The 27,901-nt window shown below is 40.3% G+C and overlaps 1 protein-coding gene across 1 annotated transcript in view; it reads left to right on the forward strand.

Annotated features, from left to right (window-relative positions):
- The window catches only part of MEGF10 (multiple EGF-like-domains 10), a 174,445-nt gene that overhangs the window by 134,724 nt on the left and 11,820 nt on the right, over positions 1-27,901 (forward strand). Inside the window, exons 14-22 of the mRNA XM_011942092.1 lie at positions 2,340-2,442; positions 13,061-13,207; positions 14,410-14,544; positions 15,096-15,224; positions 18,184-18,312; positions 20,476-20,604; positions 23,032-23,160; positions 25,488-25,724; positions 27,611-27,738. Of these exons, the coding sequence (XP_011797482.1) occupies positions 2,340-2,442; positions 13,061-13,207; positions 14,410-14,544; positions 15,096-15,224; positions 18,184-18,312; positions 20,476-20,604; positions 23,032-23,160; positions 25,488-25,724; positions 27,611-27,738 (1,266 nt within the window). The remainder of the gene's footprint in view (positions 1-2,339; positions 2,443-13,060; positions 13,208-14,409; positions 14,545-15,095; positions 15,225-18,183; positions 18,313-20,475; positions 20,605-23,031; positions 23,161-25,487; positions 25,725-27,610; positions 27,739-27,901) is intronic.

Raw genomic sequence — 27,901 nt, forward strand, 5'->3', positions numbered from 1 at the left:
AACAGTGTCTTTTAGCGTAAGTATCTCTGGAGCCACAAGAATATCTTAAGATGTCCCTATAGCTCACTCTATTCCCTTGACCTACTTTGGAGATACAGGTCATTAGAAATCTCATACTGCATCTAGCTCAGGCTGTCAGGGAGTGCAAATGGGAAGTGCATTTTGGAGTAAGCTGCTGATTTCTTTTCCATCACTCTGTCTTCCTATAGCAATTCTTTTCTCCTGAGCCATTAGGCATTCCTTCTGTGGTGTGTGTTCTCTGCCTCCAGGACATCATCTGATGGCGAGATAACAATGTGACCCCCTGAACTGGGCCCCTCAAGAAGGGCCTTCCACAATGCTCTTCTCTCTCTGGGCTTCCTCCTCATTAAGTACAACCCACTTCCCAAAGTAGAAAGGATCCCACTCATGGATATCCCATGGACAGAGTTGTCAGCTTTGCTGCCTCTCATCAGACTAGTGAACAAATTATCAGTACTTGGAGATGAGCTTGAAGATCACTTTTTACTCCCTATCTGATTGTAGACAAAGCAAAGCCCCTAGCACAATCTCGTCCTTTTTCATACCTTAGAGGAGTTAGTAAATCAGTGAAGGCTGAGAGTTTAGTGGTTCATATCATGACAAAGCTAAATCCTGTGTAGCTCTGTCAAACATTGGTGGGGTCTACAAAATGATTGTTTTCTTTTTCTTATTTTAACTAGTTCTAGATAAATAATTATTCATCTGTAACACCCACTACCTGTCTATGCTGGTTCCCATGTTCCTCCTCCGTGGTAATTCTGTACCCCTGTTTCTCTTAGTGCTTGGGTGGTGTTGGGAAGGCGTGTAGTGCCTCCCTCAATTCTCAGGATCTGGGGTGAAGGAGCTGAACTTTCCATTCTTTCTCCACAAACAAAATGATCATGTACATGAGGAGTGTTGTCTTCATCAGACCATCTAAACTGACATGCATGTGAAAATATAAAAGATCTGGAAGGGGGGGGTGAGGAGGTGTGTCGACTCATGCTTAGGATTGTGAGTCAGAATATTTTGTGTGGCTTAGACTTCCTCCTGAAAAGCAGGATAATAATTAGAGAAAAGTAACAAAAGTTCTTCATTTTTCTTTATAGTACCATGTGTCTTGTTGGCAACTTATGGCAATGAACTCAATTCAATTAAAACTATAATTTTAAAAATTAGTTTATAATTAAACATTTTTTAAATTATAAAATTATAGTTTTAAAACTATAATTTTAGAGCTTTTTTGTGGGTAAGGGTCATTTTTGTGTGAGTCATTCTGTCTTTTCACTAAATAATAGAATGCATTATAGGGGACACTGATCTATTTTGTAAAAAATCTTTAGGAACAGAGGCCGGGCGCGGTGGCTCAAGCCTGTAATCCCAGCACTTTGGGAGGCCGAGACAGGCGGATCACAAGGTCAGGAGATCGAGACCATCCTGGCTAACACGGTGAAACCCTGTCTCTACTAAAAATACAAAAAACTAGCCAGGCGAGGTGGCGGGCGCCTGTAGTCCCAGCTACTTGGGAGGCTGAGGCAGGAGAATGGCGTAAACCCGGGAGGCGGAGCTTGCAGTGAGCTGAGATCCGGCCACCGCACTCCAGCCCCGGTGACAGAGCAAGACTCCGCCTCAAAAAAAAAAAAAATCTTTAGGAACAAAAGAAAATATTTTTATGAGTTGTAGCTTGTAGGATAAACTTCTTTTAAATACTTGGCATTTTTACATATATTTGCATATATGGATATCAATGTATTGGCATGATTGGCTTCACCATTTTTATGTCCCAACCATTGTGTCAGGCATAAACTAGGGTTTGAGTGACTTTAAAATACTGACTTCCTGGAGCCTCTATTTTGGGGACTAAGAAGACATAGAAAGAAGTGATTAAGATGCATCCCTCTGGCTGAGTGCGGTGGCTCCCACCTGTAATCCCAACACTTTGGGAGGCCAAGGTGGGTGGATCACCTGAGGTCAGGAGTTTGAGACCAGCCCAACCAACAAGGTGAAACCCTGTCTCCACTAAAAATACAAAAATTAGCTGGGCATGGTGGCAGGTGCCTGAAGTCCCAGCTACTCGGGAGGCTGAGAATTGCTTCAACCCAGGAGGCCGAGGTTGCGGTGATCTGAGATCACACCACTGCACTCCAGCATGAGCAACAGAGCGAGACTCCATCTCAAAAAAAAAAAAAAAAAAAAAAAGAAAAAAAAAAAGATGCATCCTTCTAAGAAGTGTTTGGGACAGCAGACTGTATGTGAAATGGCTGACAGTGGCCTTTTCCTCTCCTGTTGTGGGATTTCCCAGGCCCTCATTGTTGCCTTTGATGCTGTTTTCCATGCAGGATGGCACGTATGGGCTGAACTGTGCTGAGCGCTGTGACTGCAGCCATGCAGATGGCTGCCACCCTACCACGGGCCATTGCCGCTGCCTCCCTGGATGGTCAGGTGAGAGCCAAGGACCACTAATTGAAAGGTGAAACCCACCAACTTAACACCTAGCGCTGTTCCTTGTCACTTCACAGAAACATACACAAGTCAACTTTTCAAAAGAAATGAAAATTCGATAAAGTTTCCAGTAAACTGAAACCTTTAATCTATAATCCAGGGCTGATTTTTTGTTGATTTGTTCAGGGACAGTTCTCTTGAGCTACATGTAAGGTCCAGCTGTCAAAATTCAGGCCAGCAAGGTGGGGAAACTGTGAACTGCTTTGAAGAGTCCAGCAAGACCGCTGTGGTATATTTTGAGCACTGAGGAAAGAATGATTGAAATAAACCCTAAAAATATAACAAGGGTCACCTTAGTGAGGCAAAAAAATACTGGTCTTAATATGGTGAATATGCATATGCATATTATTGAATGGTTAATATGCAAATATTAGAATGTTCATTGCTGGAAGTAAAAGTTTTAAAACTTTCTTTTTTTTGATAATGTTCAGGTCATGACAAATTCATAATATGATTGAGTACAAATTATCTAACCACAGGGTGGGAGTTTCTCCTTATTTATATCACTTCATGGTTTCAGCCAGGAAGTTTATCAAGCTAAAAGTGATCCTGAAAGAAGAAGAAGTTTCTGCTCATGGTATACAGACTTGCTAAGATATTTAGTGCCACCTTCCAAGTATCATGAGCAAAAACATTGTTCTTCTAGGACTACTTTACATTCCTATGAGTAATGTGTTAGGGTTCCATTTTTTTCATTTCATCACCAACACTAGTTATTATCTGACTTTTTGGTCCTAGCCATCCTAGTCAGTGTACGGTGGTATCTCACTGTGGTTTCGCTTTCCATTTCCATGATGGCTGATGATACTGAACATCTTTCTGTGCATGTATTGGTCATCTGTATTATCTTCTTTATAGAAATCCCTATTCAGACTCTTTGTTCATTTTTTAACTGGATTTTCTTTTTATTATGGTGTTATAATAGTTCTTTATATTTTTTAGATGTATGTCCCTTTTCAGATATATAATTTACAAATATTTTCTTCTATTCTTTGAGTTATTTTTTTCTTTCTTCATTATGACTTTTGCAGCAGAAAAGTTTTTATTTTGATGAAGTCTCGTTTATCTTTTTTATTTCATTGCTTGTGCTTTTGGTGTTACATCTAAAAAAAAAAAAAACATTGCCTGATCCAAGGTCACAAGATTTATGTCCGTGTTTCTCCTAAAAATTTTATAGTTTTAGCTTTGTATTTAGATATTTGATCTATTTTGAGGTAATTTTTATATACAATATGAGGTAGGTGTCCAACTTCATTATTTTGCATGTGGCTATCCAGTTGTCCCAGCACCATATGTGAAAAGACTATTCTTTCCCCCACTGAATTGTCTTGATACTCTTTTTAAAATCCAGTGTTCCATAAATGTGAGAGGATTTATTTCTGGACTCTCCATTTCATTTCATTAGTCTGTATGTCTCTCCTTATGCCAGCACCATACTGTTTTAATTATTATAGCTTTGTAGGAAGTATTAAAACTGAGAAATTTGAGTCCTCTTAGTTGGTTTTTCTTTTTCAGGATTGTTTTGACTATTCTGGGTCCTTGAATTTCCATATGAATGGTAAAATCAATATGTTAATTTCCACAAAGAAGCAAGGTGGAGATTTAATGGAGATTGAATCTATAGATTAATTTGGGGAATACTGTCCACTTAACAATATGAAGTCTTCAGATTCATAAACATGGGATGTCACCAGCAACCTCTTCAGGTTGTGTCTGTCAGCCCTTTGGAACATGTTGAGAGCTTCTTTGGTTTTTAAAGGAGTAAACTGAGATAAACTGTCATGTGCTTGATTTCTAGTATCTAAGAGCTACCTTGGGAAACAGGCCAAGGCTGGTGCAGTGGACTTTATTTTCTACATAGGAGCTACCCACAGACACAAGGCCTCCCCAACCCTGTAGTTCCATCTTGACTTGCAAAACCTGAGATAACTTTGACTTCACAATAGGAAATTCTGCCTTCCAATGTTTTGGCTTGGCTCTTCATCCCCAAAGGTTAAAACTGCATCACACTAGGGATTAAACCAGATTTTGTGACTTCGCTAGGGTTCTCGAAGTTCTCAAATGGAGAGATCGATACTAATTTCTCAGTGACCACAGTGAAGCCAAATAACATTTTTAACCTTCTGGCAAATTCAGAACTTTTCTAACAGAGAGACCACATCATTTGTTTTATACAACACTCCACCAAATCTACTTTTGTCTTGTGAAGATATAAAGAATGTGAGGTGTTCCTGAACACACCAGTCACTGCTCAAGTGTCCACCTACTTTGATGATTTAGAACCAGCCTATGAAAGGCACACTCTAGTGTACATGAGAAGAGCAAGAGACAGGATTTGGCCTGAAGCCAGCCGGAAAATGTGTTAGTTGCATTCCACAGTCTGGGTCATGGGGTAAGACAAATTATCCCATCTGGCCTTAGACCTATCAAGCTCCTACGGGAATGCAGTGGCTTTGTCACACAATGTAATCTTGTAATCCTCTGTCCATCTGTGGCCGGCCTGCTTCTCTAAATGGGAAGACTACCGCTTCATGCTGCTCTACTGCTTGTTGCCCACTATCTCTGCCTCATGGCCTGTCAGTCATTATTGCTTCTAGACCAGCTAAGTTGCCCCAGTGTCTCATTTCTGGGTCTTCTGTGTAGGCTGTTTGTCTGTAAGCATCTGTCAGTATCTAAGCCTGCTGTGAGGTCATCCCTTACACTTACAGAATACACTTGGTATAAAAAAAAAAAAAAACATGTAGAGGAAAAGAAAATTACTGAAGTTCCAAAAAACACCTACAGTTGGACCAAGAATTGGCTTATTTTTTTTTTAAAGGAAAGAGCAACTTCTGTATATTATTTACAAAGGACATCATTTTATTGTCTGCACCGGACAGACTGATAATTTTTTACCCATAGGAGTGTTTTGGGTTAGTACCTTGTTAGGACTTTTCTGAACATAAAGAAGGTTTTGCTTTTCATTTAAGACACCAGGTTTGAGGTCAAAAAATAAACCATAAGCCCAGGGAAGCAAGCAATTCTATTTCCTCTCATCCCTGTTGCTGATATTGCTGTAGGTGAACTATTAAGTATCCCTGGATGGGGCAACAGTATGTAGGGTAGGAGGCTTGTGTGTAGTGAGGCTTTTATGAACAAATCAGTGAAAGCTGACACAGAAGCCAGGGCTCTTCCCCTGACCAAATCAACAAGATGGTCTTAAGTGCTCCGTCAACTGTGGACACTGTGGGGAGAGGCTGATCAGTTGGATTTGGAGCCAGAGATAAGAGTCAGAAGGGTCTTGTTCCTCTTTACAAAAGAATTAACGTGACTAAATTGAGGAAGTCTCACCCTAAGGTAAGATGCCAAGGAAGTTGGCTTGCTCTCTTGCTGTGTACTTACATCCACCATTCCTTATAACTTCAACCCACTATCTAGTATTTGACTGTCTGTTCTCTTAAAGGAACTGAGGCTTTTTTATTTCTATTATAATTAATAGTCCTATTTTACCTAGTCATAAAATAAGTCCTCAAAATATACTGCTATGAAAAGTAAACAAAATAAAAGTTGCGTTTGACATTTTAGATCCTATTTCCAAAAAAAGTACCATTTTATCGTAGTATGTGGTTATTTGAAACCTTAATTTATTGTCATTTTTAGCCAATAGACTATTTTATCAAAAAGAGGCAGATTGCAGTAGAAGAATGGAGAAGATGAAATACCATTCAGGATTTAGGCTGTGTCCTATGCTGCTTCTCCTATGCCTCTGGACCTGGTATACCTCTGGTATACTCTCTCTTTCTCTCTCTCTCTCTCTCTCTCTGCTATAAAATGAGGCTGACTTTTCAAAATGATTATACTGAAATTTCAGATGTCAGTGAAATATAGTTATGAGTGTGTGTGTATACTTATGTATGTGTATTTCCAGAGTGATATACTTTTATAAAGTATTTTCCCAAAATTACAGAAACAGACTGAAGTTTATGTCTTCTTTTCTGCTCTGACTTCAGTCAGCCAGAACACCCATTTGCTGAGCATTACAGCTAATCAAGATTTCATTCCAGCTGACTGGGAACATGTGTGGTGTCCGGCCTCATTCCCAGCCCTGGCTAAGATCACTGTCACCTGGGAACTCTTCGCACTTGCATATTCCCAGTCCCCACCTCACACCTACTAAATGAGAATTTGGAAAGTGGCTTAGGAGGAGGAAGATTATGGAGCCTCTGCCCATCCATAAGGCACATTTGATACAAATTTGGAAAAGATTTGGAAATCCCTCAGGATGTACTCCTTGGCACATGAAGTGCAAGCTGGATTTCTGCCCCAAGTTAGCCCCTTGGCCAGGGGCTCTTGCATAGTGCAAGAGCAAAACCTTACTTGGTGGCCTTGTCTGCCCTGGTGACCCAGGCAGGCAGTGGCAATTATGGTCTGCATACTGGCATCTGCTGTGTTGTATTACTCCAGTTATTGAAGAACTTGGGGTCTGGGGTGCATTTCTTTGACACAAACCACATAATCAATGGCAAATGAGAAGAGATTTAAGGATGTGTTTATATCAGAATAAAAAAGTTAAATGCTAAACAGATAAAAAGGATAATAGGACACCCAATCAAACTCTAGGCGTCTTGAGAAAGAGAGAAGAGACTAGCAAGGTGTGGTATAATTGTAAGGGGAGGGGAAGGAAAATAAGGAGAGGTTGGGGGCTCATCTGAGCCCAGCCAGGAGGGGTGGAATTGGAATGAGGAGTTCTGTGGCAAGTTGATGAGAAGAGCCCACTTTTCCACTCTTCCCAGCAAGCAGAACTAGGCCTACAGTGGCCTCAACCTCTCTCCACAAGGAAAGCTCTCCTCTCCATGTTTTAACAAACACCAAGTTTGATCAGCTGAGTGAGTGAGCTGCTACTTCAGGGACTAATCTATCCTGAGGTGATGTCTTATGCAGCTAAGGGATGCCCGAATTGTTAAAATAAGGGGAGACCTACCTTCCTTTGTCCAGTGACATGTAAGTGCAAATCCAAGTTGGAGATAATAACTTTAGTCAAATGAGTTTAATTAACATGCCTGCACCCAATCAGCCACAAGTACAAATGACTCACTATCTGACCCTTTTGGGTATTGAGGAGTGGAGAGTGTGTCTGCAGGTTCATATGTATATGTCTGTTTGTTTGGGGGAGGGGATCATATAAAAACAGAAGGCTGGGCCCCTGCTGTGAGAGTGAAGGGAGGTGCTCATTTCCCCGCCCCGCCCCAAAAAAAGGCCAAAGAAAAAGCCAAAGCTCCACTATCTGCCTAGCAATCCTTTCTGCTTGCTTTTATCTGGGTCCAGACTCAGGCAGGCCATGGGGTCTGGTATTTTTTTTTTTTGTCTTGTAACTGCAAAGGCAAACATCTCTGATTTATATGACTTATTAAGACTTTTTTCAACTTTGTTGAACTATATAAAGCAGATTCCTTTTTACTGGATCTTTAAAATCCATAGTACCCAAATAGAAAGATTTGGTTTAACAATCATTTGTTGAGTGTCTCCAGGTTCTATGCAACCATAATGCTTGGGTGCTGGAAACATGGAGAGGAAGTGATGCCAACTCCCATCCTGCAGAAGCTCACATTGCATCAAGACAGACACTGTATTGGCAGAGATGGATATACCAGTGAATAACTTCTCTATACTACACCACACCACACTACACTACACCACACTACACTACACTACACTACACTACACTACATCACTGCTTTGTTGGTCAAAGGATTAGAAAAGCAGAAAACGTGTTGTGACTAAATACTATATTTCCTCCATCTTGTAATTACCAAGCCCAGTTATTATTAACAAATATCTCTCTTTGCTCTAATATATGTTTAATAGCTTGTTGCCCAGGAGTTAGACATTGAATCAAAATAATTTTCTTCATTCACTATTGCTCCAAATATTGGAATACTGGCATAAGGAATATAAGCAATTAAGTAAGACAAGGATTTGGGATTATATCTATGAAAGGGGAAAGAATGACACCCCAGATGATTTATTTACTGCATTCATGCAATCACAAATGCCCAGTGAATGCTGATTTCACATTGAGGCCGCTGGCATAATGCATCAGGCATTAATTGCACGAACATTTCTTTAGAGCTGCTTAGCTGAAGTTTATCACGATCATTCAGCCATTGCCTAGCAACTTGTGAAGGCTATCAAAGAGCTCTTTGTCCTCAGTCCTGGCAAAAACAGTCCCTTACAGATCTCCTTATCAGCATTAGAACATTTATCAGAAGAGAAATGCTCCCATTAAGCAGAGATGGCTGCAGATTTAAACCTACCCTCTTCCCATTTTGCCCCTTCTTCCCAATATTTTAGGAAGTTGTTTCCTGAACTATTAAAGTTTTTATCTATTTTTTGCTAAAACTTCTGAAGGAATTTCCTTAAGATGTCATATAATTCTTTTATGGCCTAATAATCTGGGCTTACATGTAAAAACACAGACCTGAGCCCCCAAATGCGTATTTGCTCAAAAATAAGCAAGGCAGACATCTCCACCTCCTTAGCAGGGAAGGGTCACCATTTTTGGTACACAACCTATAAATATGTTGGGCTTCCTGGTTTAAGTGAAGACTTATTCAGGAAAGCAAAGAACGATGTGGTTGCTCCATCCCATTGGAAAGTGGTCCTGAATATCATATAGGGAAGAGGAATTATGCTTATTGATTCATTCAACAAATATTTATTTAACACCTCCCATGTGCTAGGTGCTATGGTAAGCAAAAACAGGCATTGTCTCTCCCTCAGGGAGCTGCCAGAATTAATTACCTTTGGTGGAGAATTGGAGGGGAGTCTTCATCTGCATTTTCTTGTATATCTCTCCAGAATTCATCTTCCCCTGCATCTGTGCTGACATTGACTTAGTTTCATGCCTTGTCACTTTGATCATATTTTTTTACCCCCATTTGGGGTTCCCCAGGTAAAAGAGCACCTGACAGGTTTTCTTTCTTCCCAGGCTCAACATCTTCAGGCCATCTTCTGTCCTATAAAGCGCAAATTTAGTTATGCTCCTTCCTTCTTAAAATTGTTCGTTTGGTCCCTGTTAACACCAGCGGGAAGTTCACACTCTATAGCATGGCACTGTTGGCTCAACTCAATGTAGCCACTGCTTGGCTGCCCAGATACCTCACCTGCTCTCCCCAGCCCCTGAGTTTCAGCTGTACCCAACACTTGCAATTCCCAAAGGACAGACACTTCTTTGGGCTTCTGAGCCTTGCAGCCACTGTTCCTTTAGCCTACAGTCCTCTTCTCCCTTCACAAGCTACCTCTGTTCCTGATCATGATCCCCAGGCAGAGTGGGGTGTGCCTGTTCTGTAGTCATTATCACCCTGGAGTTACATTTTTAAGAAAACTTCTCACCAGCAAGCCAGTAGCTGGCCAGATCCCTTGAATGTTTGCTGAGTTGGGTTTCCTTTTCTGCCTTTGATAAACAAGGAAACAAAAAGATGTTTTGTAGGACTCTAGCAAAGTTGGCAGAAAATAAGAGGAGATAAATATAAATAATACACATGTACACACAGAGAGACAGAAATAATGGTTAAAGCAAAACTTACAACTCTTCCAACTCTTCATCCTGGAGAATATTTCATTTCAGGATTATCTTTACATGGAAGTCCCATCAGCAGTCATATACCTGGTGTGACTTAGAGAAACAGTTACCCAACACTCTCTTCGTGATACTTACTGCCTGAAATTCCACAATTAGATACTTATTTCTTAGGCTCTTAGAATGCATGCTGTCTTAGAATATCAATATTCTCCAGAGAAGGTACTACTCACCAATAATAAATGTATCTTGTCCTTTTCTGACTGTAAGACGAAGGGAAAAATAACCAGGAGGGCACAGAGGACCAGAAGGGGAGAAGCAGCAATAGGAGAAGAGGGTGCAGCAAGAGGAGGAAAGATAACTCCACACCTTTCCCTGGAATTGCCCCCTGACTGAGACATACTTGATATTTATCATCACATAGATTAGGCATTAATATCTGCAAAATACTGACTCATTTTTTACTGATGATAGAGTAAAATAAAAGGACTTGAATTTTTTAAGAGGGAGTTGGTAATAGAATTTTTATAATTTATATTCAAAGGAAACATTTCTTTGCAATTCTAAGATAAAAGTTATTTTCAAGTAAGCTTGAGACAGTTGAAAGATGCTTATATGATTGGACACAGAAGGTTTGATCAATAATCTATAGACTTTGCTATGATTCTCTGGAAATGAAATGATGGGTAAACCATACGAAACAAGCTTATCTCTGCAGTGGATCTTCTTGCTATGGGGGGGCCTTGTTACTTATACAAACATTACCAGGATATAGTTGATTATGACTGATGGCAAGGCTAATCAGCTAAACAAACCTCTTAAGGGAAGAGGAATCAATTATGAAAGAAAGGAGCTCTTTACTCAGATTTGCCTATCTGGCCTGTAGTCATTTTTCTTAACATGCTCAGATTGAGAATGGGCTAAGCTATACATAAATCATGATAACCTATGTTGTAAAAAAGCAGCATATACTTTTGACTTAAAGTGTACTCCATTCCATCTTAACTGAATTTATTAAGTGTAATTTGAAGCAGTGATTTGGCAAATAGTTGATAAACTAAGTCATCATAAATGGCTAAATCTTACATCTCCCCCAAGTCCCCACCCTAACAAAAAAGCATAAAAAATCAGGACTAATTTTTCAGGATGATGATCAGTCAGATTAACCAGATAATTACTCAGCTTCCACTTCTTCGAAATCTTCACTGGGATTTGCCTTGATGGCTCCAGACCAAAGTGCCCTGGATTGGTTGTCTAAGTCTCTGTGATAAACAGGTGTCCCCATCTTAGCTGTTGTTAAGCAGGAGTCTTGGCTCACAGTCAGAGTCTAGGACCTGAATTTGAATTGAGAGTGAAGCGTTTAGCAGGTTACCCTTGTTGGTACTTTCTTTAAATTCACAAAACAAAGTTTAGGTTTGCAGACTTGTTTTGAAGTGATTTACTGCTTAATATGTTTGATGCTTCTGCCTAGTATAGGTGTGGATATAAATTCCAGGTAAGATTCTGTGGCTGATGTATCACATTTGGGGAGGGTAGAGTTTGCAATTTCATCTCAGTTTTTCAAAAGAGATTTGAAAAAAAAAAAAAAGATAATATATTCATGATTGCAAGAAAAAAATCAACATAGTAGGCCCAGATTTCATATTTTATTCTGTGGGAAATATTTAAACTCCAATTGGTTTATGAATAGACCTGGTTTCCTTTCTTCAGCCCACGGTCTAAATGAAATACAAATCTATTGTTGGGTCAAGCTAGACACAATGAGGTCTGCGTGCTTTCTTGCCTGCTTAATGGCCTTTACTGTGTGGGAGACTTTCAGAAGGAAAAAAACAGAAACAGTGGATCTTCTTGCTATTCTGCTATTCTGGTGTTCACCGGAAATGGCGTACCAATTAGCAACATTCATGTTATAGTTTGGGACTGCTTCCATATTAAGGTTCAGACTGTGGTGACTTTTTGCCTGATTACTTTAGAAGTCAGAACTGTAACACAAGATATGACCATCTCAGCATCGTGGTGCTGGGTGGTGGTTAGTATTCTGGAATCCTGGAGGGTGTGTGTGCTTGCTCTTAATGTGTTTTCATTTGCTCTGAGGCCAGCAACTGCCAGTTCACTACTAATTATTACTTATTGCCTTTCAATGTGAAGAGGATTTCTTTGAGTTGTGAAGAATTCTGGCAAGAAAGAGGCCCCTATTGTATTTCCAATATGAATATACAGAAGAGACTTATTTATCTCAAATAAAACCTGGTTTTAGATATATTTTTGCAAGCTTGGCTTTCCTCTCTGTTTCCTTTTGGCATTTTGTTGTTGTTGTTGTTAATTCTAAAGTTTCTCAATACTTAAAATGAGAGTTAAACACCTGCATACAGTTTCATAATAATCGATAGCGTAGACAACAGCTACAAATAATGTCAGTTGTGATATTCTGCCAATATCTCTCCAATGTCAGATAAGGTTTTTAAGGAGGAGTTTGGTGGCACGTGTCAGTGCATCTTTCTGTTCTGCACAATGCACCATCAAGTTATTTTAAGATTATGTTTATTTGTTTAATCCAGGGGAGGGTTTTCTTTATGTAAAACATTTTATGGAACTGTGTATTGCCTTATCCTTTTACACTTTATTTCTCTATGAAAACAAAGAATGGAAGGAGGAGGAGGAAGTCACCAAGGCTAAAATATATCGTATTGTTGATAAATTTTACTTGCAATAGACAGAGCCCTTGGGCTTCCACTTTGCTCCCTCCTCCTGAAGAATAAAAATCAATATAACAAAAGTGTGCTATTCCTTCTTCGTGACTCCATAGAAAATTGTTCTGGGTATTATTTTAATGTTATGATGATACTGTGTACTGATGTGTATAAGGTGATAACTCGCCATTCATTGCTGCTTGTGATCCTCAGGTTTAGTACTGTGAGCTTAGTCCTCATCTTTGAATTAGTATCTGCGGAAGTTCCACACTGCCTGTCACTCAGCCTTGCCCCATGTGCATTATTACAGGTGTCCACTGCGACAGCGTGTGTGCTGAGGGACGCTGGGGCCCCAACTGCTCCCTGCCCTGCTACTGTAAAAATGGGGCTTCGTGCTCCCCTGACGATGGCATCTGCGAGTGTGCACCAGGCTTCCGCGGCACCACTTGTCAGAGGAGTAAGTGTCTCATTAGGCAGTAATTTCCACCTTCCCTTCCCTGGGCACCATGTACAGAATAATGATCTCCGTCCTACCTCTCAGTTTATAGTGATGTCCTGTTGCACTTGAAGGCAAAAGAGAGTGTAATGGTTCACTTGTCCTTTGCAGAACTGTGTTGAGAGCACTTCCCCAAGAGCTTCATTCTTTCCAGCCTTCAGAACTAACCTAACAGATGGCGATTTAACCATTTCTTCTCAATAATTACTTCATTGCCTCATTGGCACAACCATCAGGATATATTTCTTCATCCTTCCTGAAAGCTTGCAAATGGTGTTCTAGAAATTCATTGACCTGTAAATATTTTATTCAGCAATTTGGCATTGGCCTTACCTCAATTACCAGACGTCAACATCAGCCAAACCTTGAGGCAAATCGTTCATCCTGCTAGTAGTCTTAAAATCAGTGCTATGGGGAAAATGGAATTGCAAAGTTGAAAAAGGAGACTGTTGACATTGGTCCTTAAGACTTCTGAGTTAGAGAAGGATCCATGAGATTTTACTTAATATTTTAGTGAATGCAATCAAAAAAGAATATGTGACTAATTATAAGTTACACTATTCTAATTTTTAAAATTGCCTTCCCCCCCATAAGAATTCTATGCAGTTATCCTATATTTAAAACTTAATAATATATTGGCAAGAACTTAAGTATACAGCATTTTGCTTAATCACTTTTCGATTACAGTCATTAACCTGGACCATTTTGAGGAGGAAAAACCTTCAAATTTTGACTGTCGATCTATTTTTATTGCCAGTAACAACTCTTAAAGAATAAAGGATCAATAAATGGTTTGAGAGTGCTTATTTGAGACTTATTAGTATTACAATTTTTTAATCTCTTTATTTATTCAGTGAAAATTCCTGGAGCCCCTGCTTTATGCCAAACCTTGAGCTAACTGGGGCCTTAAGTGGGAAAATAAAGAAGATTAAGACATTTACTTGCTCTCAAGAAACTCAGAGTTTAGTGACTTCTTTTCCTTATTAAAGAGTTCCTTTGTTCCTTCATTGTTCTTGTTTTCTACTTGGAAAATTATCCGTATCGTTCTTACTTTTTTTTAAGGTTTTGCTTTTTAACCTCTAAAACTTTAACTAGATCCCAATCTGGAATGCGAGAGAGACGCATCTCAGAAGGATAACTGCTGATTTCCCTTCTATTTTCAGTCTGCTCCCCTGGTTTTTATGGGCATCGCTGCAGCCAGACATGCCCACAGTGTGTTCATAGCAGTGGGCCCTGCCACCACATCACCGGCCTGTGTGACTGTTTGCCTGGTTTCACAGGTGCCCTCTGCAACGAAGGTAAGGCATGAAGCATCCTGGACAGCTGGGTGGTGACGAGCATGCCCTGGAGATGAGCACGCCCTGTCCTCAGGCCTCCCCTTGGCCTTCCTGAAGGCCATGTTTTCAGCTGTCTGCTGGGAATGTCTTCTGCTGTGCTGTGTCTGCAGCTTCTCAGATAGGACTTTGAGCTTTGGAAAAACTGGCTTGCCACTTCAGCAAAACGTTTTTATTCCCTGAGTTGTGCTACTCTTCAGTTTTAGCTGGACACATCGTCCCATAAACAATCAATATGAGAAAGGATTTTTGACTCCCAGAACAAGAAGTCGTGAAATCAGATTTCTAGAAGTGCAATGATGTCCCCTGGTTTGTGATGCCGTAATGAGAATCTTTGGCTTCATGGATTTATAAAAATGAGCCCATTCAAGATGAGGGATGCTGTTGAGCAGAGATAGCTAGCTACCAATGAGCAGCTGGGCCTGTGACCTTTAAAGTCATTTCCTGTGCTAAGATTCTAGGGTTCTGTGAGAGGGGTTGTGATTGTGAGTTACTGATCTATAGCTTATTCACAGTGTGTCCCAGTGGCAGATTTGGGAAAAACTGTGCAGGCATTTGTACCTGCACCAACAACGGAACCTGTAACCCCATTGACAGATCTTGTCAGTGTTATCCCGGTTGGATCGGCAGTGACTGCTCTCAACGTAAGTCTTGTTTGAGAACAATTAATCAACTGTTCTTACTTGTTTGTTTTCAGATTCTTTAGGATTGAAGTATGAGTGTTTTTATATAATCAAGAAAGAATATATGACTAATTAAAAGACACATTCTACTTTAAATTCTTTTTTTAAAATTCTTTTTTTTCCCATTAAGACCTCTATGCAATGGTCCTATGTTTAATCCAAATAATGTCTTGGAAAGAACCTAAATATGTAACATTTTGCTTATCCACTTTTCAGTGATTCATCATCCATTGAAATAAGCAAAAACAGCCGTATTTAGAAGTTTATCTCTTCATTTTGTGTTTATCTGGAGAGTTAATTACAGAGAAAGAAAAAATAGAATTAAATGATGTGAGCCTTAGAAACCTATTGGGAACCAGAGTGAACTGCCCACCTAATATGCTTGCCTTCACCTTGGCATCACCCAAGTGCCTTCCACACCATTGGATTTCAGACAGGAATTGTGTGACCCTATAAGGGACTATATAGATGACTCTTAGAGCACCCATGTCATGAAAAAAATGACATCGACTATAAGTCATTCATGAATGTTTTGGAAGGGTCAGGGCAATGTCTAAAAGTATTCAACTCTTGACCAAGGAATAGCATATGTATGGGGTAATCTGGTTTCATTCATTATAAATTTTATGAAACACTCTCAGTTTATATTGAATTCCCCCATCATGCACATAAGAGAAATCAAAGAATTACTGTGTGCAGTCATTTTACTTGGTGCTTTATTGATAATTGAATTCAAACTTCACAGTTACAAGCAACCTGCAAATACTAATTGATGAGCAATATATTTTTGGCTGGAAGACTTTTTTCTGAATGTTAATTTTTTCCGTAAGTAGTCCAGGCTGTACCCCATTTTTTAGGAATAAGGGAACAGAGCTAATAAATCTCAGAAGTGTAGCTCTTCACTGCATTCTAGGGGCATCACTTCAGAAGAAATCAGTCTGTTTAAATCTACATATGTTGCAAGGGCTGTGACAGATAGCTGGGAATATGGACAGATTGATAAATAGATACTGAAAAACAGGGTTTGGAAAGAGTAAAAGGTGCAATATCATTGTCATAAAATGATTGATTTATATTGCTCCTTTGAAAAGCAGTCTTTATTTTGGAAATTCGTCCCTTCCTCATTTGGAGGAGGAATGTGCTGAAAGGAACAAAATTAGAAACACAACTATGAATGGAGACTATAGTGTTGCCTGCCCCGATAATCACTCCACAGGAAGCTGATTTATTTGGCAAAAGCCTTTGCTTCTCCTGGGGATCATTGATTTCATTGATTCCCTTATGGACGCTATGGAGCCATCTTCATATTTCTTCTTGGCTGATTGTGAGCCTGTCTAAAGAGAGCAAAGTCCTTCACAGTGAAAACACAGACTTTGAAAACTTAAAGGGGTACATTTAAAGGGGCAGGTGTCTTTGGGAAAATGATTTTTTAAAGCACTATCTCTACATTTACCTTTTGGGAATATAAACTTGAGTAATGCGTATTCCGATTCTCTGATCATAACAAATATAGGGAGAAAAACCTAATGGCAGTGGGTTACTTCAGAAACCTATATCGTGAGCATAAATGGGTTTACAAAAGCTGATTAAATATCATCTAAGGAATAGGTTGCTTTAGGTAAAGAGTGCTTCCCTGAGCAGCAGACGAGCTAGACACTTCAATAGTTTTCACCGAGTCTCACTGTGGCTTTAAAAGAGGGAAGCTGTATTTGTCTAACAAGCAGCAAATATTGTTATTAATCTGTGTGACCTTGTACGAGTCACTATTAACCTTTTGTGGCCTCAGTTTCTTCAGCTGTAAAATGAGGGTGTTGTACTTAGAAAATTTGTTCTAATGCTCACTCGAGACCTCAAGTGTCGGCTAGTATTTCCCTCTTGCTCTTGGACAAAAACAGTGCACACAATCATGGAAGAATTTTTTTTCATTTATAAAGTTACTTCATATGTATTATTGATTATCTTTATTGGTCCACATTCCCTACGGGGTAGCCATATAGAAATTACAGGCGGTCCTCCTTTTATGCAATTATGTTCCTGAAGTGTTAATATGAATAAAAAGTATTTTTTGTCAATGAAATTATTTTACCCCCGATCTCATGTTATTATTTCACAGATACTTTCTCTGACTTTCTGATGATCTCGTCAATCGGCAGTGACCCCTAATGATTTAATTGTATTATTTTCTGCGTCTTCCAATTAAGAGTTTTTACAAGGAAACCAATTTTTACATACCGCTGGGAATCTCAATATTTAAAAGGAGCCTAAAGTGGCAACTCTAGAGTAGACTGAAGAGTACAGGATTTAGAAATTGTGAACATGAGCTACATGGCCTTCGGTCCTTTAACCTCTCTTGAGTCAAGTCATTTTCCACACCTTATCTCTGCTCAAATGTCCTCTCCTCACAGAGGCCTTCCTCAGAGGACTAGCTCCCAAAATTATTGTCTTCCTTATCCTCTTTATGTTTTTTTCATAATACTTACCACCATTGATTTTTCACTTGGTTGGTTGGTTGGTTGGTTGGTTTGCCTGCCTCCCTACCAAAATATAAGCTTCCAGAGGATGATTTGGACTTTGTCTTATCCTCTGCTATCTTCCTTGTGCCTGGAACAGTGTTGGGTACATAATACGTGTTGAATGTGTGTTTGTTTAATAACTGAATCTGTAAACTTGAGGTGATTTTTGCCCCAGCCACTTCACTCTGCAGTTGTAAACGAATACATATGTCAGTAATGACAGTCATTGTTGAAGTCAGCATGGCCATCTGGGATTTAGTGCAGAATTCAGAGCAGCGTGCTTTCTTAGTCCTAATGTACACTGCTAACCTCTCACATGTAGGGAGATGTGTAGGGGTGGATGGAATTCTCCCTACTTGGTATTGGCCTCAGAGCTCTGATGGACTTCTCCACACCTCTAATTTCAGCATGTCCACCTGCCCACTGGGGCCCAAACTGCATCCACACCTGCAACTGCCACAATGGAGCTTTCTGCAGCGCCTACGATGGGGAATGTAAATGCACTCCTGGCTGGACAGGGCTCTACTGCACTCAGAGTAAGTGACAAGCCTTCTGAGGCTCACCAAGGGGAGCCTCATCCAAGGAGGAAACAGCCTCACCCTCCTCATGCGTGACTGGAGCTCAAAAAAGGTCCCTGAGGTTGGACTACTTCCGTCTCCTAACGACCTGTAGACATCTAAATTTCTCTAAGTGATGAAGAACTACTACATTCCAAGTATTCTCTCTAGGTTCTATCAGGACACTGAGGTGGAGCAATGCTGTGTGATGGTGTGCAGGTTATTTCTCTTCTCTCCTTTAAGCAAACCATATTTATATGGATCAAATTCTCAATTCTTTATTCTAACAGCACAAAAGTTAGGATATAAAGATTAGAAAGGTAGTGAAGACACCAAGCCTCACTGCCTGATTTAATGTGTGCTCCTGGAAAAGGTGGAGTTCCATGGTTTTTAAACTGTAGCAAGCTTCAGAATCACCTGGAGTACAAAACAAACACAGAAGCTGGTCCCATCCCAGAGAGCCGGGGCAGTGGGTCTGGACTGGCACCTGAGAATTGCCATTTTTATCAACTGGTAGTAATGCCAGCCTGGGACCATGCTTTGAGAGTCACTGCTCTAGTTCTTTTCCCCATTTTGTATTTCATAGCATCCTAACCATTTTTTCTTCCAGAAGGCTTTTAGCATGATAGGATATAATGTGCAAAGTACTTACTCCAAAGCTCAGCATCATTGGGGAAGGAAGATTATTCTCTGCCTTCTTACCTTCGGTTGAATAAAGGAGACAAGACAGGAAGGCATGTGTTATGATTAAGTACTAAATAGCATACATTTTAAAATAATAGCAAGAAGCTGAGGAGGAAAGATGGGTCTGAAATTGAGCAATTCTTATTTAATACTAATTAGAGTACATAATTAAAGAATAGGCTGAAAAAGTCTTTAGAAACTTTCTAGAAGAGAATGTAGACCTTGAACCAAGATTTGAAAAGGATAATTGGCAAGGAAGGTGACTGACCCAAGCATATTCTTCAGAGCTCATATATCTATAAATATTGTTTAATTTCTTAGAGAAAGGTACTTGTAAGATATTATTTATAATTCTAAAATTAGAACATGCTTCAAACAGAGAACCCTTTTTCAAGTGCAAGTAACATGATACGGTGGGAGCAACATGGGGTCCGGAGCCAGACCTCCCTGCGTTTGAATCATGGCCCTGCCAGTTGCCAGCTGTGTGACTTAGGGTACTTGGGGCTTAGTTCCTGTCTACAGGATGGGAATATTCATCCCTGCATTTCTGGCCTGCTGTAAAGATTAAACAAGAGAATGCATGAAAAGAATCTGGCACAGAGTAGGTGCTAAATAAATGCATGACAGCAGGGGGTCATCAGTGCATACTGGCATCTGGGCACTGCCTCTGCTTCTTGAAAGTTCCATAAGAAAATGAGAAAATGAAAAGCATATATAATATTTGGAAACAACCATTGAATCAGCCTGCATGGAATCTTTCATCACGCCAGAGATCCCCAAGACACTCTTGCAGGGCAGCTGCCAGCGCATGTAAGCCAACAGAATTTGTGGGTGTCTTTAGCTCAAGAGAGTCGCTGGTCTCAGCATTGAAAATTATGCAGCAGTGTGAAGGCTTATTGCTTTTTGCAAAGCACCTGTGAAGTATAATTGTTTTTTAAGGTAAGCATTCTAGTACACCTCTTCAGGGAAGTTGATATTATCTAAGTTAATAACAGATACAGTGGACAAGGCTAGTAGCAACAATAGAGAGATGTTCTGTACTACAAGTAAAAGCATACAGATAATTTTAATATAAAGTACCCATCTCAGTCTATTGGAATTTGAGTCTAGGATTCTAGTAGAAATGTGAAAGAGTGAAAGGAAATGTCCTATTCTTCCAGGATCGAAGGGATGTTTTTTTAGAAGGCATTAGTCTTGCCTCCAGAGGTACCAGTGATGGTTACACTGACAGGAATGAAACTCTTCTGCCTCCTACTTATGAATTACAACCTCCTTGCAAGAGCCCTGTCTTGGGACTTCAAAGAAGCTCTTGTGGCAAGCTGAGATATGTACTATTCACTGTATTCTCTGATGGCTCAGTGTCATTCAAGTTTAAACACAAATATGTTGGAGGCACGAGCCTCCAAGTGTTTCTCTTCAGCAGCCTCTTGACTCCTGCTGTCCTCCCTCCTCCCACAGGATGTCCTCTAGGGTTTTATGGAAAAGACTGTGCACTGATATGCCAATGTCAAAACGGAGCTGACTGCGACCACATCTCCGGGCAGTGTACTTGTCGCACTGGATTTATGGGACGGCACTGTGAGCAGAGTAAGTATGAGAGTGTGGCATCACTGGGTGGTATTTTTTTCCTCTAGAATCACATTTCCTAGATGCCGGGAAATATTAAGGCAGAATTCACCACTCTTAGGTTGTTTGAGCTGATGGCTGGTTACTTCTCAGCATGACTGACTTCCCCTTCCAGAGGTCAGGCCTCCCTGGGATCATTGCTGGTTACTCAGTGCTCTGGGTGGAGGAGGTGCGACTACAAGAATGAAGACAGAATTCAAGTTTTCCATTCTGTTCTTTCGGGCTCTCCCTTCCTTTCTTTCTTATTTTTGGAATGTGGCTGCTCAGAGCTTTAAAAGAGCCAGTCGAGCTTTCTTCATGGCAGAGGCGGGACCCGGGTCTCACATTGGAGGACAGTACATTCGATGGGGAGGAGGGCTGGTGGCCCAGGGCCAACCCCTGTTGCTGGTGAGGGAACAAATCCATGCAAACATTACCACCCTTTCAACAACCTTCTCTAGACAGTACTTTTATACTGCTTCCATTAACAACTTCTCATCTTAGTCTTAACAACCTTCAAGACAACATACTGCCCTAAAAATTTTTTTAAGTCCCACTAGGGGAGAATATGCTGTTGGAATTACTCATCCTTATTTTTTATTTCCACCCCACTATCTATGCATCCACTCACGGAGTTATAAGAACATTAGTCTTGGCCGGGCACAGTGGTTCACACCTGTAATCCCAGCACTTAGGGAGGCCGAGATGGATGGACCACGAGGTCAGGAGTTCGAGAACAGCCTGGCCAACATAGTGAAACCCCATCTCTACTAAAAATACAAAAAATTAGCTGGACGTGGTGGCAGTCACCTGCAATCCTAGCTACTCAGGAGGCTGAGGCAGGAGAATTGCTTGAACATGGGAGGCGGAGGTTGCAGCAAGCTGAGATTGCACCACTGCATAGCAGCCGGAGTGACAGTGCGAGACTCCGTCTCAAAAAAAAAAAAAAATTAGTCTTAAGAAAATCGAATATTCCAAATTAGTTTATTATTCCTTTCCTCTATGACTTTCATTCAGTATTCACAATAAATAAGGGCTTAGGGCTGTATCGGACCCACTTTCTTATGATAAAACCTTTTAGGCAGGAAAAGGTGAAGAACAATTCCTGTTTAGCAGAGGTTGTACTCTTGGGAAGGATCTGCCAAGATTATGGCCATAGGAGCAGTGTGGCCTGGAAAGGTTGATCAGGAGAGCAGGACTCTGGAAATAAAGCATCCCTCCCCACTCCACTCCACTGGCGCCTCACAGAGCCACTTTGAGCCTGGTTGCCTCAATCTTATGTGCTAAACCCTAGGGTATTTTTGCATATCCTCTTTCTAGCAAATATACAAAAGTGACATCCAGGAATCAGCTCAAGACAGAGACAGCCCAATTTTAGTTTTGCATCACTGTTTCATTGAGTCATGAAACAGATCCTGACTGAGTGACACAGTTGCATTCACACCTCTTTTGTGCATATAAATATTGTATGTCTGTGTATAAATTTCTAAACATATTCATGGAAACCAGAATAGGCTCAAAATTTTACTTGAATGCCAGATGACTGGTTAAGGTCTTATTAAATAAGAAAACCTCTTAAGTGCTTCCGTGATTACTCTCAACAGCAAATTAAAGTGTCCCTATTTTTGGAGACTTCTCCCAATGCTTATTTGTAAACAGAAACCCTGTGTTTGACAGAGAATTCTAATAATACTAGCACATTGCCCCCTGCTGTTAACTTTATGAAAAACAACAATATTTTGTCAGGAAGATTTTTAGATTTAACATGCTTACACTATCCTTTGAAATTCATGCCTAACTCTTATTACAACCACATTGTAAGAATCCCATTATTTTTGTCTTTGAGACTTCAACAAAATCCAGAGTTTGAACCACTCCATAGCAAATGAAGTTCTTTCCTAGAAAATCAACAAAACTTGTTGTCTGCCTCTTCTCTTATTCCTGGCTAATTGAGAATGTGTGTTTATGAAGATCCCTGAGCCTACAGTAAAATATATGTGTTCTCAAGAAAGCATCTTTAGTTTATGCTCTTCAGTCTAGGCACCTTTCAGCCCACAGTTTTGCTTGGTAGACTTGTCTCAAATTGCCCTTAGTGATTATCTTCATCTATTCCACGGGAATTCCACAGACTCTCCATATACGCATCATAGAGGTGGGTATGTAGCAGCTGAAAGTGTCAGGATCTCTAATGTTGAGCAGCCCTGGCTCTAGCCCTGTGCAGTTGGACTGTGAGTGCCACCATGATTCCGGGAATGCTGTCCAGTTCTGGGACACTCTTGGGGGTACAAGTCAGCCTCAACAGGAATCCCCTGAAAGGACTCTGCTCTAGATGTGCAGAGCTTGCAGTCAGAGACAGCCTTGCCCCAAATTCCCAAGGCTGGAAAGCTACATTTGACTTTCCTTCTCTAGAGTGCCCTGCAGGAACATATGGTTATGGCTGTCGCCAGATATGTGACTGTCTGAACAACTCCACCTGCGACCACATCACCGGAACCTGTTACTGCAGCCCCGGATGGAAGGGAGCGAGATGTGATCAAGGTAAAGATACTATCAAATGTTTGTAGTATTGTGTGAGCAGCATGTATCGGTCTATGCGAAGTATTTTCACTTGTGTTATCCAGCATAATCTTCACCACAACTCTAAATGACATAATTGGTTACTTATTTAATTTCCAGATGAATGCCTTATTGTTGCTCTCCTGCGGATAAGGAAACAAAAGCTTAGAGAGGCTGACTAATTTTCCCAAGGTCACATAGCTAATATCTAGAATATGTCATAGCTTTTGTGCCAGATTTTTGTTATTCCAAAACTCCTAAACTTCCTACCGGGTCTATAATTTCTTTTCAGCTTTATTGAGGTGTAATTGATACACAAAAAAACATACCTATTTAATGTGTACAATTTAATAAAATTTGGACTATCTACATACCTATGAAACCATCACCATAATAACTGAAATATCCATCACCATGTGTTTCCTCATGCCCCTCCCTACTTCTACCACCCCTTATGCCCCACGTAATCACTCATGTCTTTTCTGTCAGTATAGATTAGTTTTCATTTTCTAGAATTTTATATCAATGAAATCATATTGTACTCTTTTGGGTCTGGCTTTGTTTACTCAGCATAATTATTTTGAAATGGAACCATGTTGTAGCACATATCAACAATTCAGTTCTTTTCATTGCTGAATAGTATTTCATTGTATGGATATACTACAATTTATTTCCCTATTCATGTGCTGATGGACACGTGGATTGTTTCCAGTTTGGGGCTATTACAGATAAAGCCACTATGAACAAGAGTGAATCAAGTTTTTGCACGGACGTGTGCTTTCATTTCTCTTGGGTAAATACCTAGGAATAGAATAATTGGGTTGTATGGTAGGCATATGTTTAACTTTTTGTAAAACTTGTGCCCCTGGTTTTTAATTGAGGAGTGTGTCATAACGACCTGGGAATAGGTGTCATGTACACGGTCCCATTTGGGAAATTCTGATTCTGGGGTTGGGAACTTTGAGAAAGTGCTTCTGATGGTTCTGAAGCATGCCCTGCAGACAGCCACAGCTCTTACTGCCTGTGGTACTCCCTGGTAGGCAATAAGCAGATGAGCTATAAAAGGCCTTAGAAAATTGATACACTGTTGTAGATGGCGTCATCTTAAACTGCAGACCATGTAAATATTTACAACATTTAATTTCTTTGGTAAAATAACTTTTACATGCTTATGATTTACATTTGACTGTCATAACAATAGAATGCAATCTTTCATGATCACATCATAATTACAAATACGCTGTAATCTCACTACATTGTCCTTGGTGGTCTGTGTTTCAGGTCATATTGCGTTGTAAGAAGGTCCTCTAGCATTTAGAATCGTAAAATCATAGGAACGTTTACTTGAGCTGGAAGCAGTGACATGGAGGCCTCTTTTCTCATTTATAGATGATAAAACTGCAGCCTGAAAGCTTAAGGGAAAGTTCAGAATATCTAGGTCAATTTTTTTAGATGCCAGATTTCTTGACTCTCAACCCATGCCTTTAGCGTCCTCACTTGATGGACCATAAGGAAGAACTATGTAATGCCGAATTTTGAATTTAATGAGTAAGGTATTAGGGTAATGCTATCAGGTATTATCAGGACAAAGCTTTCTGTCATGGAAAATAACTTTGCACAGAACAATATCTTCTGAAGTAAAAGACCCATTGTAATTAGCAAGAGGCAGATCCTGTTCTTAGACTAGATTTATAATGGTGTTATGCTTGCTTGGAAGGAAGATTACTCTTAGAAATGCTAAGGATAGACATAAAATTTGGTTAAGCAGTTGGGACATTTAGCATTTAACTCTGCATAAACTTTATTTATTATTGAATAATGAAGCAAAGTAAAAATCAGATAAATTGTTACCCCAAATCAATTGCCAGTCTAAGTATTTAATCGGAAATATATAAGAAGCTCTCAAACCCTACTGTTGAATCTCTTTGGGTTTAGAAAATCCTGTCTCTTTCTTTACATTTTTTTAGAGACAGGGTCTTGCTATGTTGGCCAGGGTGGTCTCTAACTGCTAGGCTAGATCAGTTCTCCCACCTCAGCCTCCTGAGTAGCTGGAACTCTGGGCACGCATCACTGTGCCCAGCTTCTGTCTCTTTTTGAGGCTTACAGCAGCCTTTCTCTGGGCATGGATAGGCTGACAACATCTGACAATGAGGAATGTTTGCTTTTTCTTCCTGCTCTGTTTCCAAATTAATGTTTTATGAACTGAAAATATGGAGGCATTAGCACAGAAGGAGGTTTTTGTAAGTAGAGATCAAACATTTATCCAGCACACTGTCATCCTTTCTCAAGTCTCTCTTTTCTTTTTCTAGCTGGTGTTATCATAGTTGGAAATCTGAATAGCTTAAGCCGAACCAGTACTGCTCTCCCTGCTGATTCCTACCAGATCGGGGCCATTGCGGGCATCATCATTCTTGTCCTAGTTGTTCTCTTCCTACTGGCATTGTTCATTATTTATAGACACAAGCAGAAGGGAAAGGAATCAAGCATGCCAGCAGTTACCTACACCCCTGCTATGAGGGTCATCAATGCAGATTATACCATTTCAGGTAAGAGCGGAGGCAGGAGAGGCATTTTGCTTCTTGAAAAGTTAAATTTCACCCTGTTTCCTTAAAACTGGGTGTTTGGCTGTGCTGTCCATTGTTTCTGTCAATTCTCATTGAGATAATTCTGTGGAAAATGTATACATTGCTAGAGATGAGTTTTTTATTTCAACAATAGTAAATTGTCATTCTGTGGTTTGCTATGAGGGTTTTAAAATTGAGCTCATTGTGTTGTCTGTGCTTTAGATTTAGGGAATTTCAATCCATAAGGAGCTTTGTATCCAGCCTCAAGGTTTTGTCATATGTGAGGGGTGTGAGGAGGAAGAGAGGATGATGAATTTACCAAGGTCATGGATCAGATTATGGAGCTGGACCAGTTTTCCTGTCTCTGAATGTGGTACTTTCTATATGCTTCCCAGCCTCTCCCTAGGCCTACCCGAATCATTAACTGGAGGGAACCAAGTTATACGAGAAACAGCTTTTTGGTATTAGCAAGAACCAAGGCAGCCCTTTAAGAAAAGTCTTTTGATTTTTTCTGTTCTGTCACAATGCCTCATAAAAGAAAAAAAAATTATAATCAATCATCAGTGGAAGCAACCACTTACATGGAGGAATTTAAAAGTTTAAAATCTTTATTACTTTTTGGATGATTATTGAAGGCTTTCTGGTTGGTTACATGTTTAAAACTACAAAATTCTGTGGAAATAGGAGAAGTAGCTGAATTACATAGTAGTGCATTTTCAGTGCAGAATTACTGTGTCAAGAACTCAAGTGTTTAAAAAAAGGAAAGTTGCAGAGAAGCTGCAAATGATGCCTTCCCAGCTCTACAAGCCCCAAAGCAAAGAGCAGTTGTCTGTGGATACTGTGAACAAAAGTTCTCTGAAAAGGAATTTGGAGGAAAGAGATTTTGTTCCAGTGAACAATCTGCAAACCCAGGAGTTGCAGCCAGTGTAAAATGAAGGTGCAGTTCAGAGAACAAAGGGAAAGCTTGGATTTTATAGCAAAAGTCCCCATCCAGCTTCCAACCAGGCCCTTTTATGCAAGTGAAGGATTGAAACTGGTTTAATTCTAATTGGTCAGTGCAACTGAGTTCTGGTTGGTTGATACAGCTGAACCCTGATCGTTTGATAAAGCTGAGCCCTGATTAGCTAAGGCAGGTAAGCTCTGATTGGTCGGTTCAGCTGAGCTCTGAAAGACCCAAAGATAAAAGGCTGGGTTTTCAGGGAACTCAGAGTACAGGTGTGACACTTAGTCAGCAAAGGCCTGCTTGACTGTATTTTAAATTTATGCCTAGTTAGCCACTCCTATGGATCTTAAAGGATTGTTTTTTTCAGTTTCACATTTATTTGTTCACAAGCTTTCATACTTTTCCAAGGAGGCAGTTAGGAAGGCAGAGGCTTGTTGCTTCTAGAAGCTTTGCTGAGTAGGCTGGGCAGGAGGAGATTCTGCCCAGCTTGTGATATGGAAGCAGTCCAGACATTTATTCTGTTATTTATTTATTTATTTATTTATTTATTTATTTATTTATTTAGAGAAGAGTCTCGCTCTGTCACCAGGCTGGAGTGCAGTGGCGCGATCTCTGCTCACTATAACCTCTGCCTCCGGGGTTCAAGCGATTCTCTTGCCTCAGCCTCCCAAGTAGCTGGGACTACAGGCGCCTGCCGCCATGCCCGGCTAATTTGTTTTTGTATTTTTAGTCGAGATGGGGTTTCACTGTATTAGCCAGGATGGTCTCGGTCTCTTGAGCTCGTCATCTGTCCGCCTTGGCCTCCCAAAGTGCTGGGATTACAGGCGTGAGCCACCTCGCCCGGCCTGTTCTGTTATTTTGATTCCCTTTTTTCACACGCATTTATGGGAGCCTGCTGCCTTAACCGTTTCCTTCCTTTTTGCAGGAACCCTTCCTCACAGCAATGGTGGAAACGCTAATAGCCACTACTTTACCAATCCCAGCTACCACACGCTCACCCAGTGTGCCACATCCCCTCACGTCAACAACAGGGATAGGATGACCGTCACGAAGGTGAGAGGCATTGGCTCAAGTCTTTGAAAGTGGGCTGGGGAGAGAGGAAGGGAACCAGAATGTATTGAGGGTCGCTGTTTACCAGAGGCTGTTCTAGGTACTTTACATACATAATCTAATTTATTCCTCTAAACAGTCCTCTGGGTGTGCCTTGGGAATCTCA

This window comes from Colobus angolensis, unplaced genomic scaffold, assembly GCF_000951035.1.
Source record: "Colobus angolensis palliatus isolate OR3802 unplaced genomic scaffold, Cang.pa_1.0 Scaffold206, whole genome shotgun sequence".
Lineage (NCBI taxonomy): Eukaryota > Metazoa > Chordata > Mammalia > Primates > Cercopithecidae > Colobus > Colobus angolensis.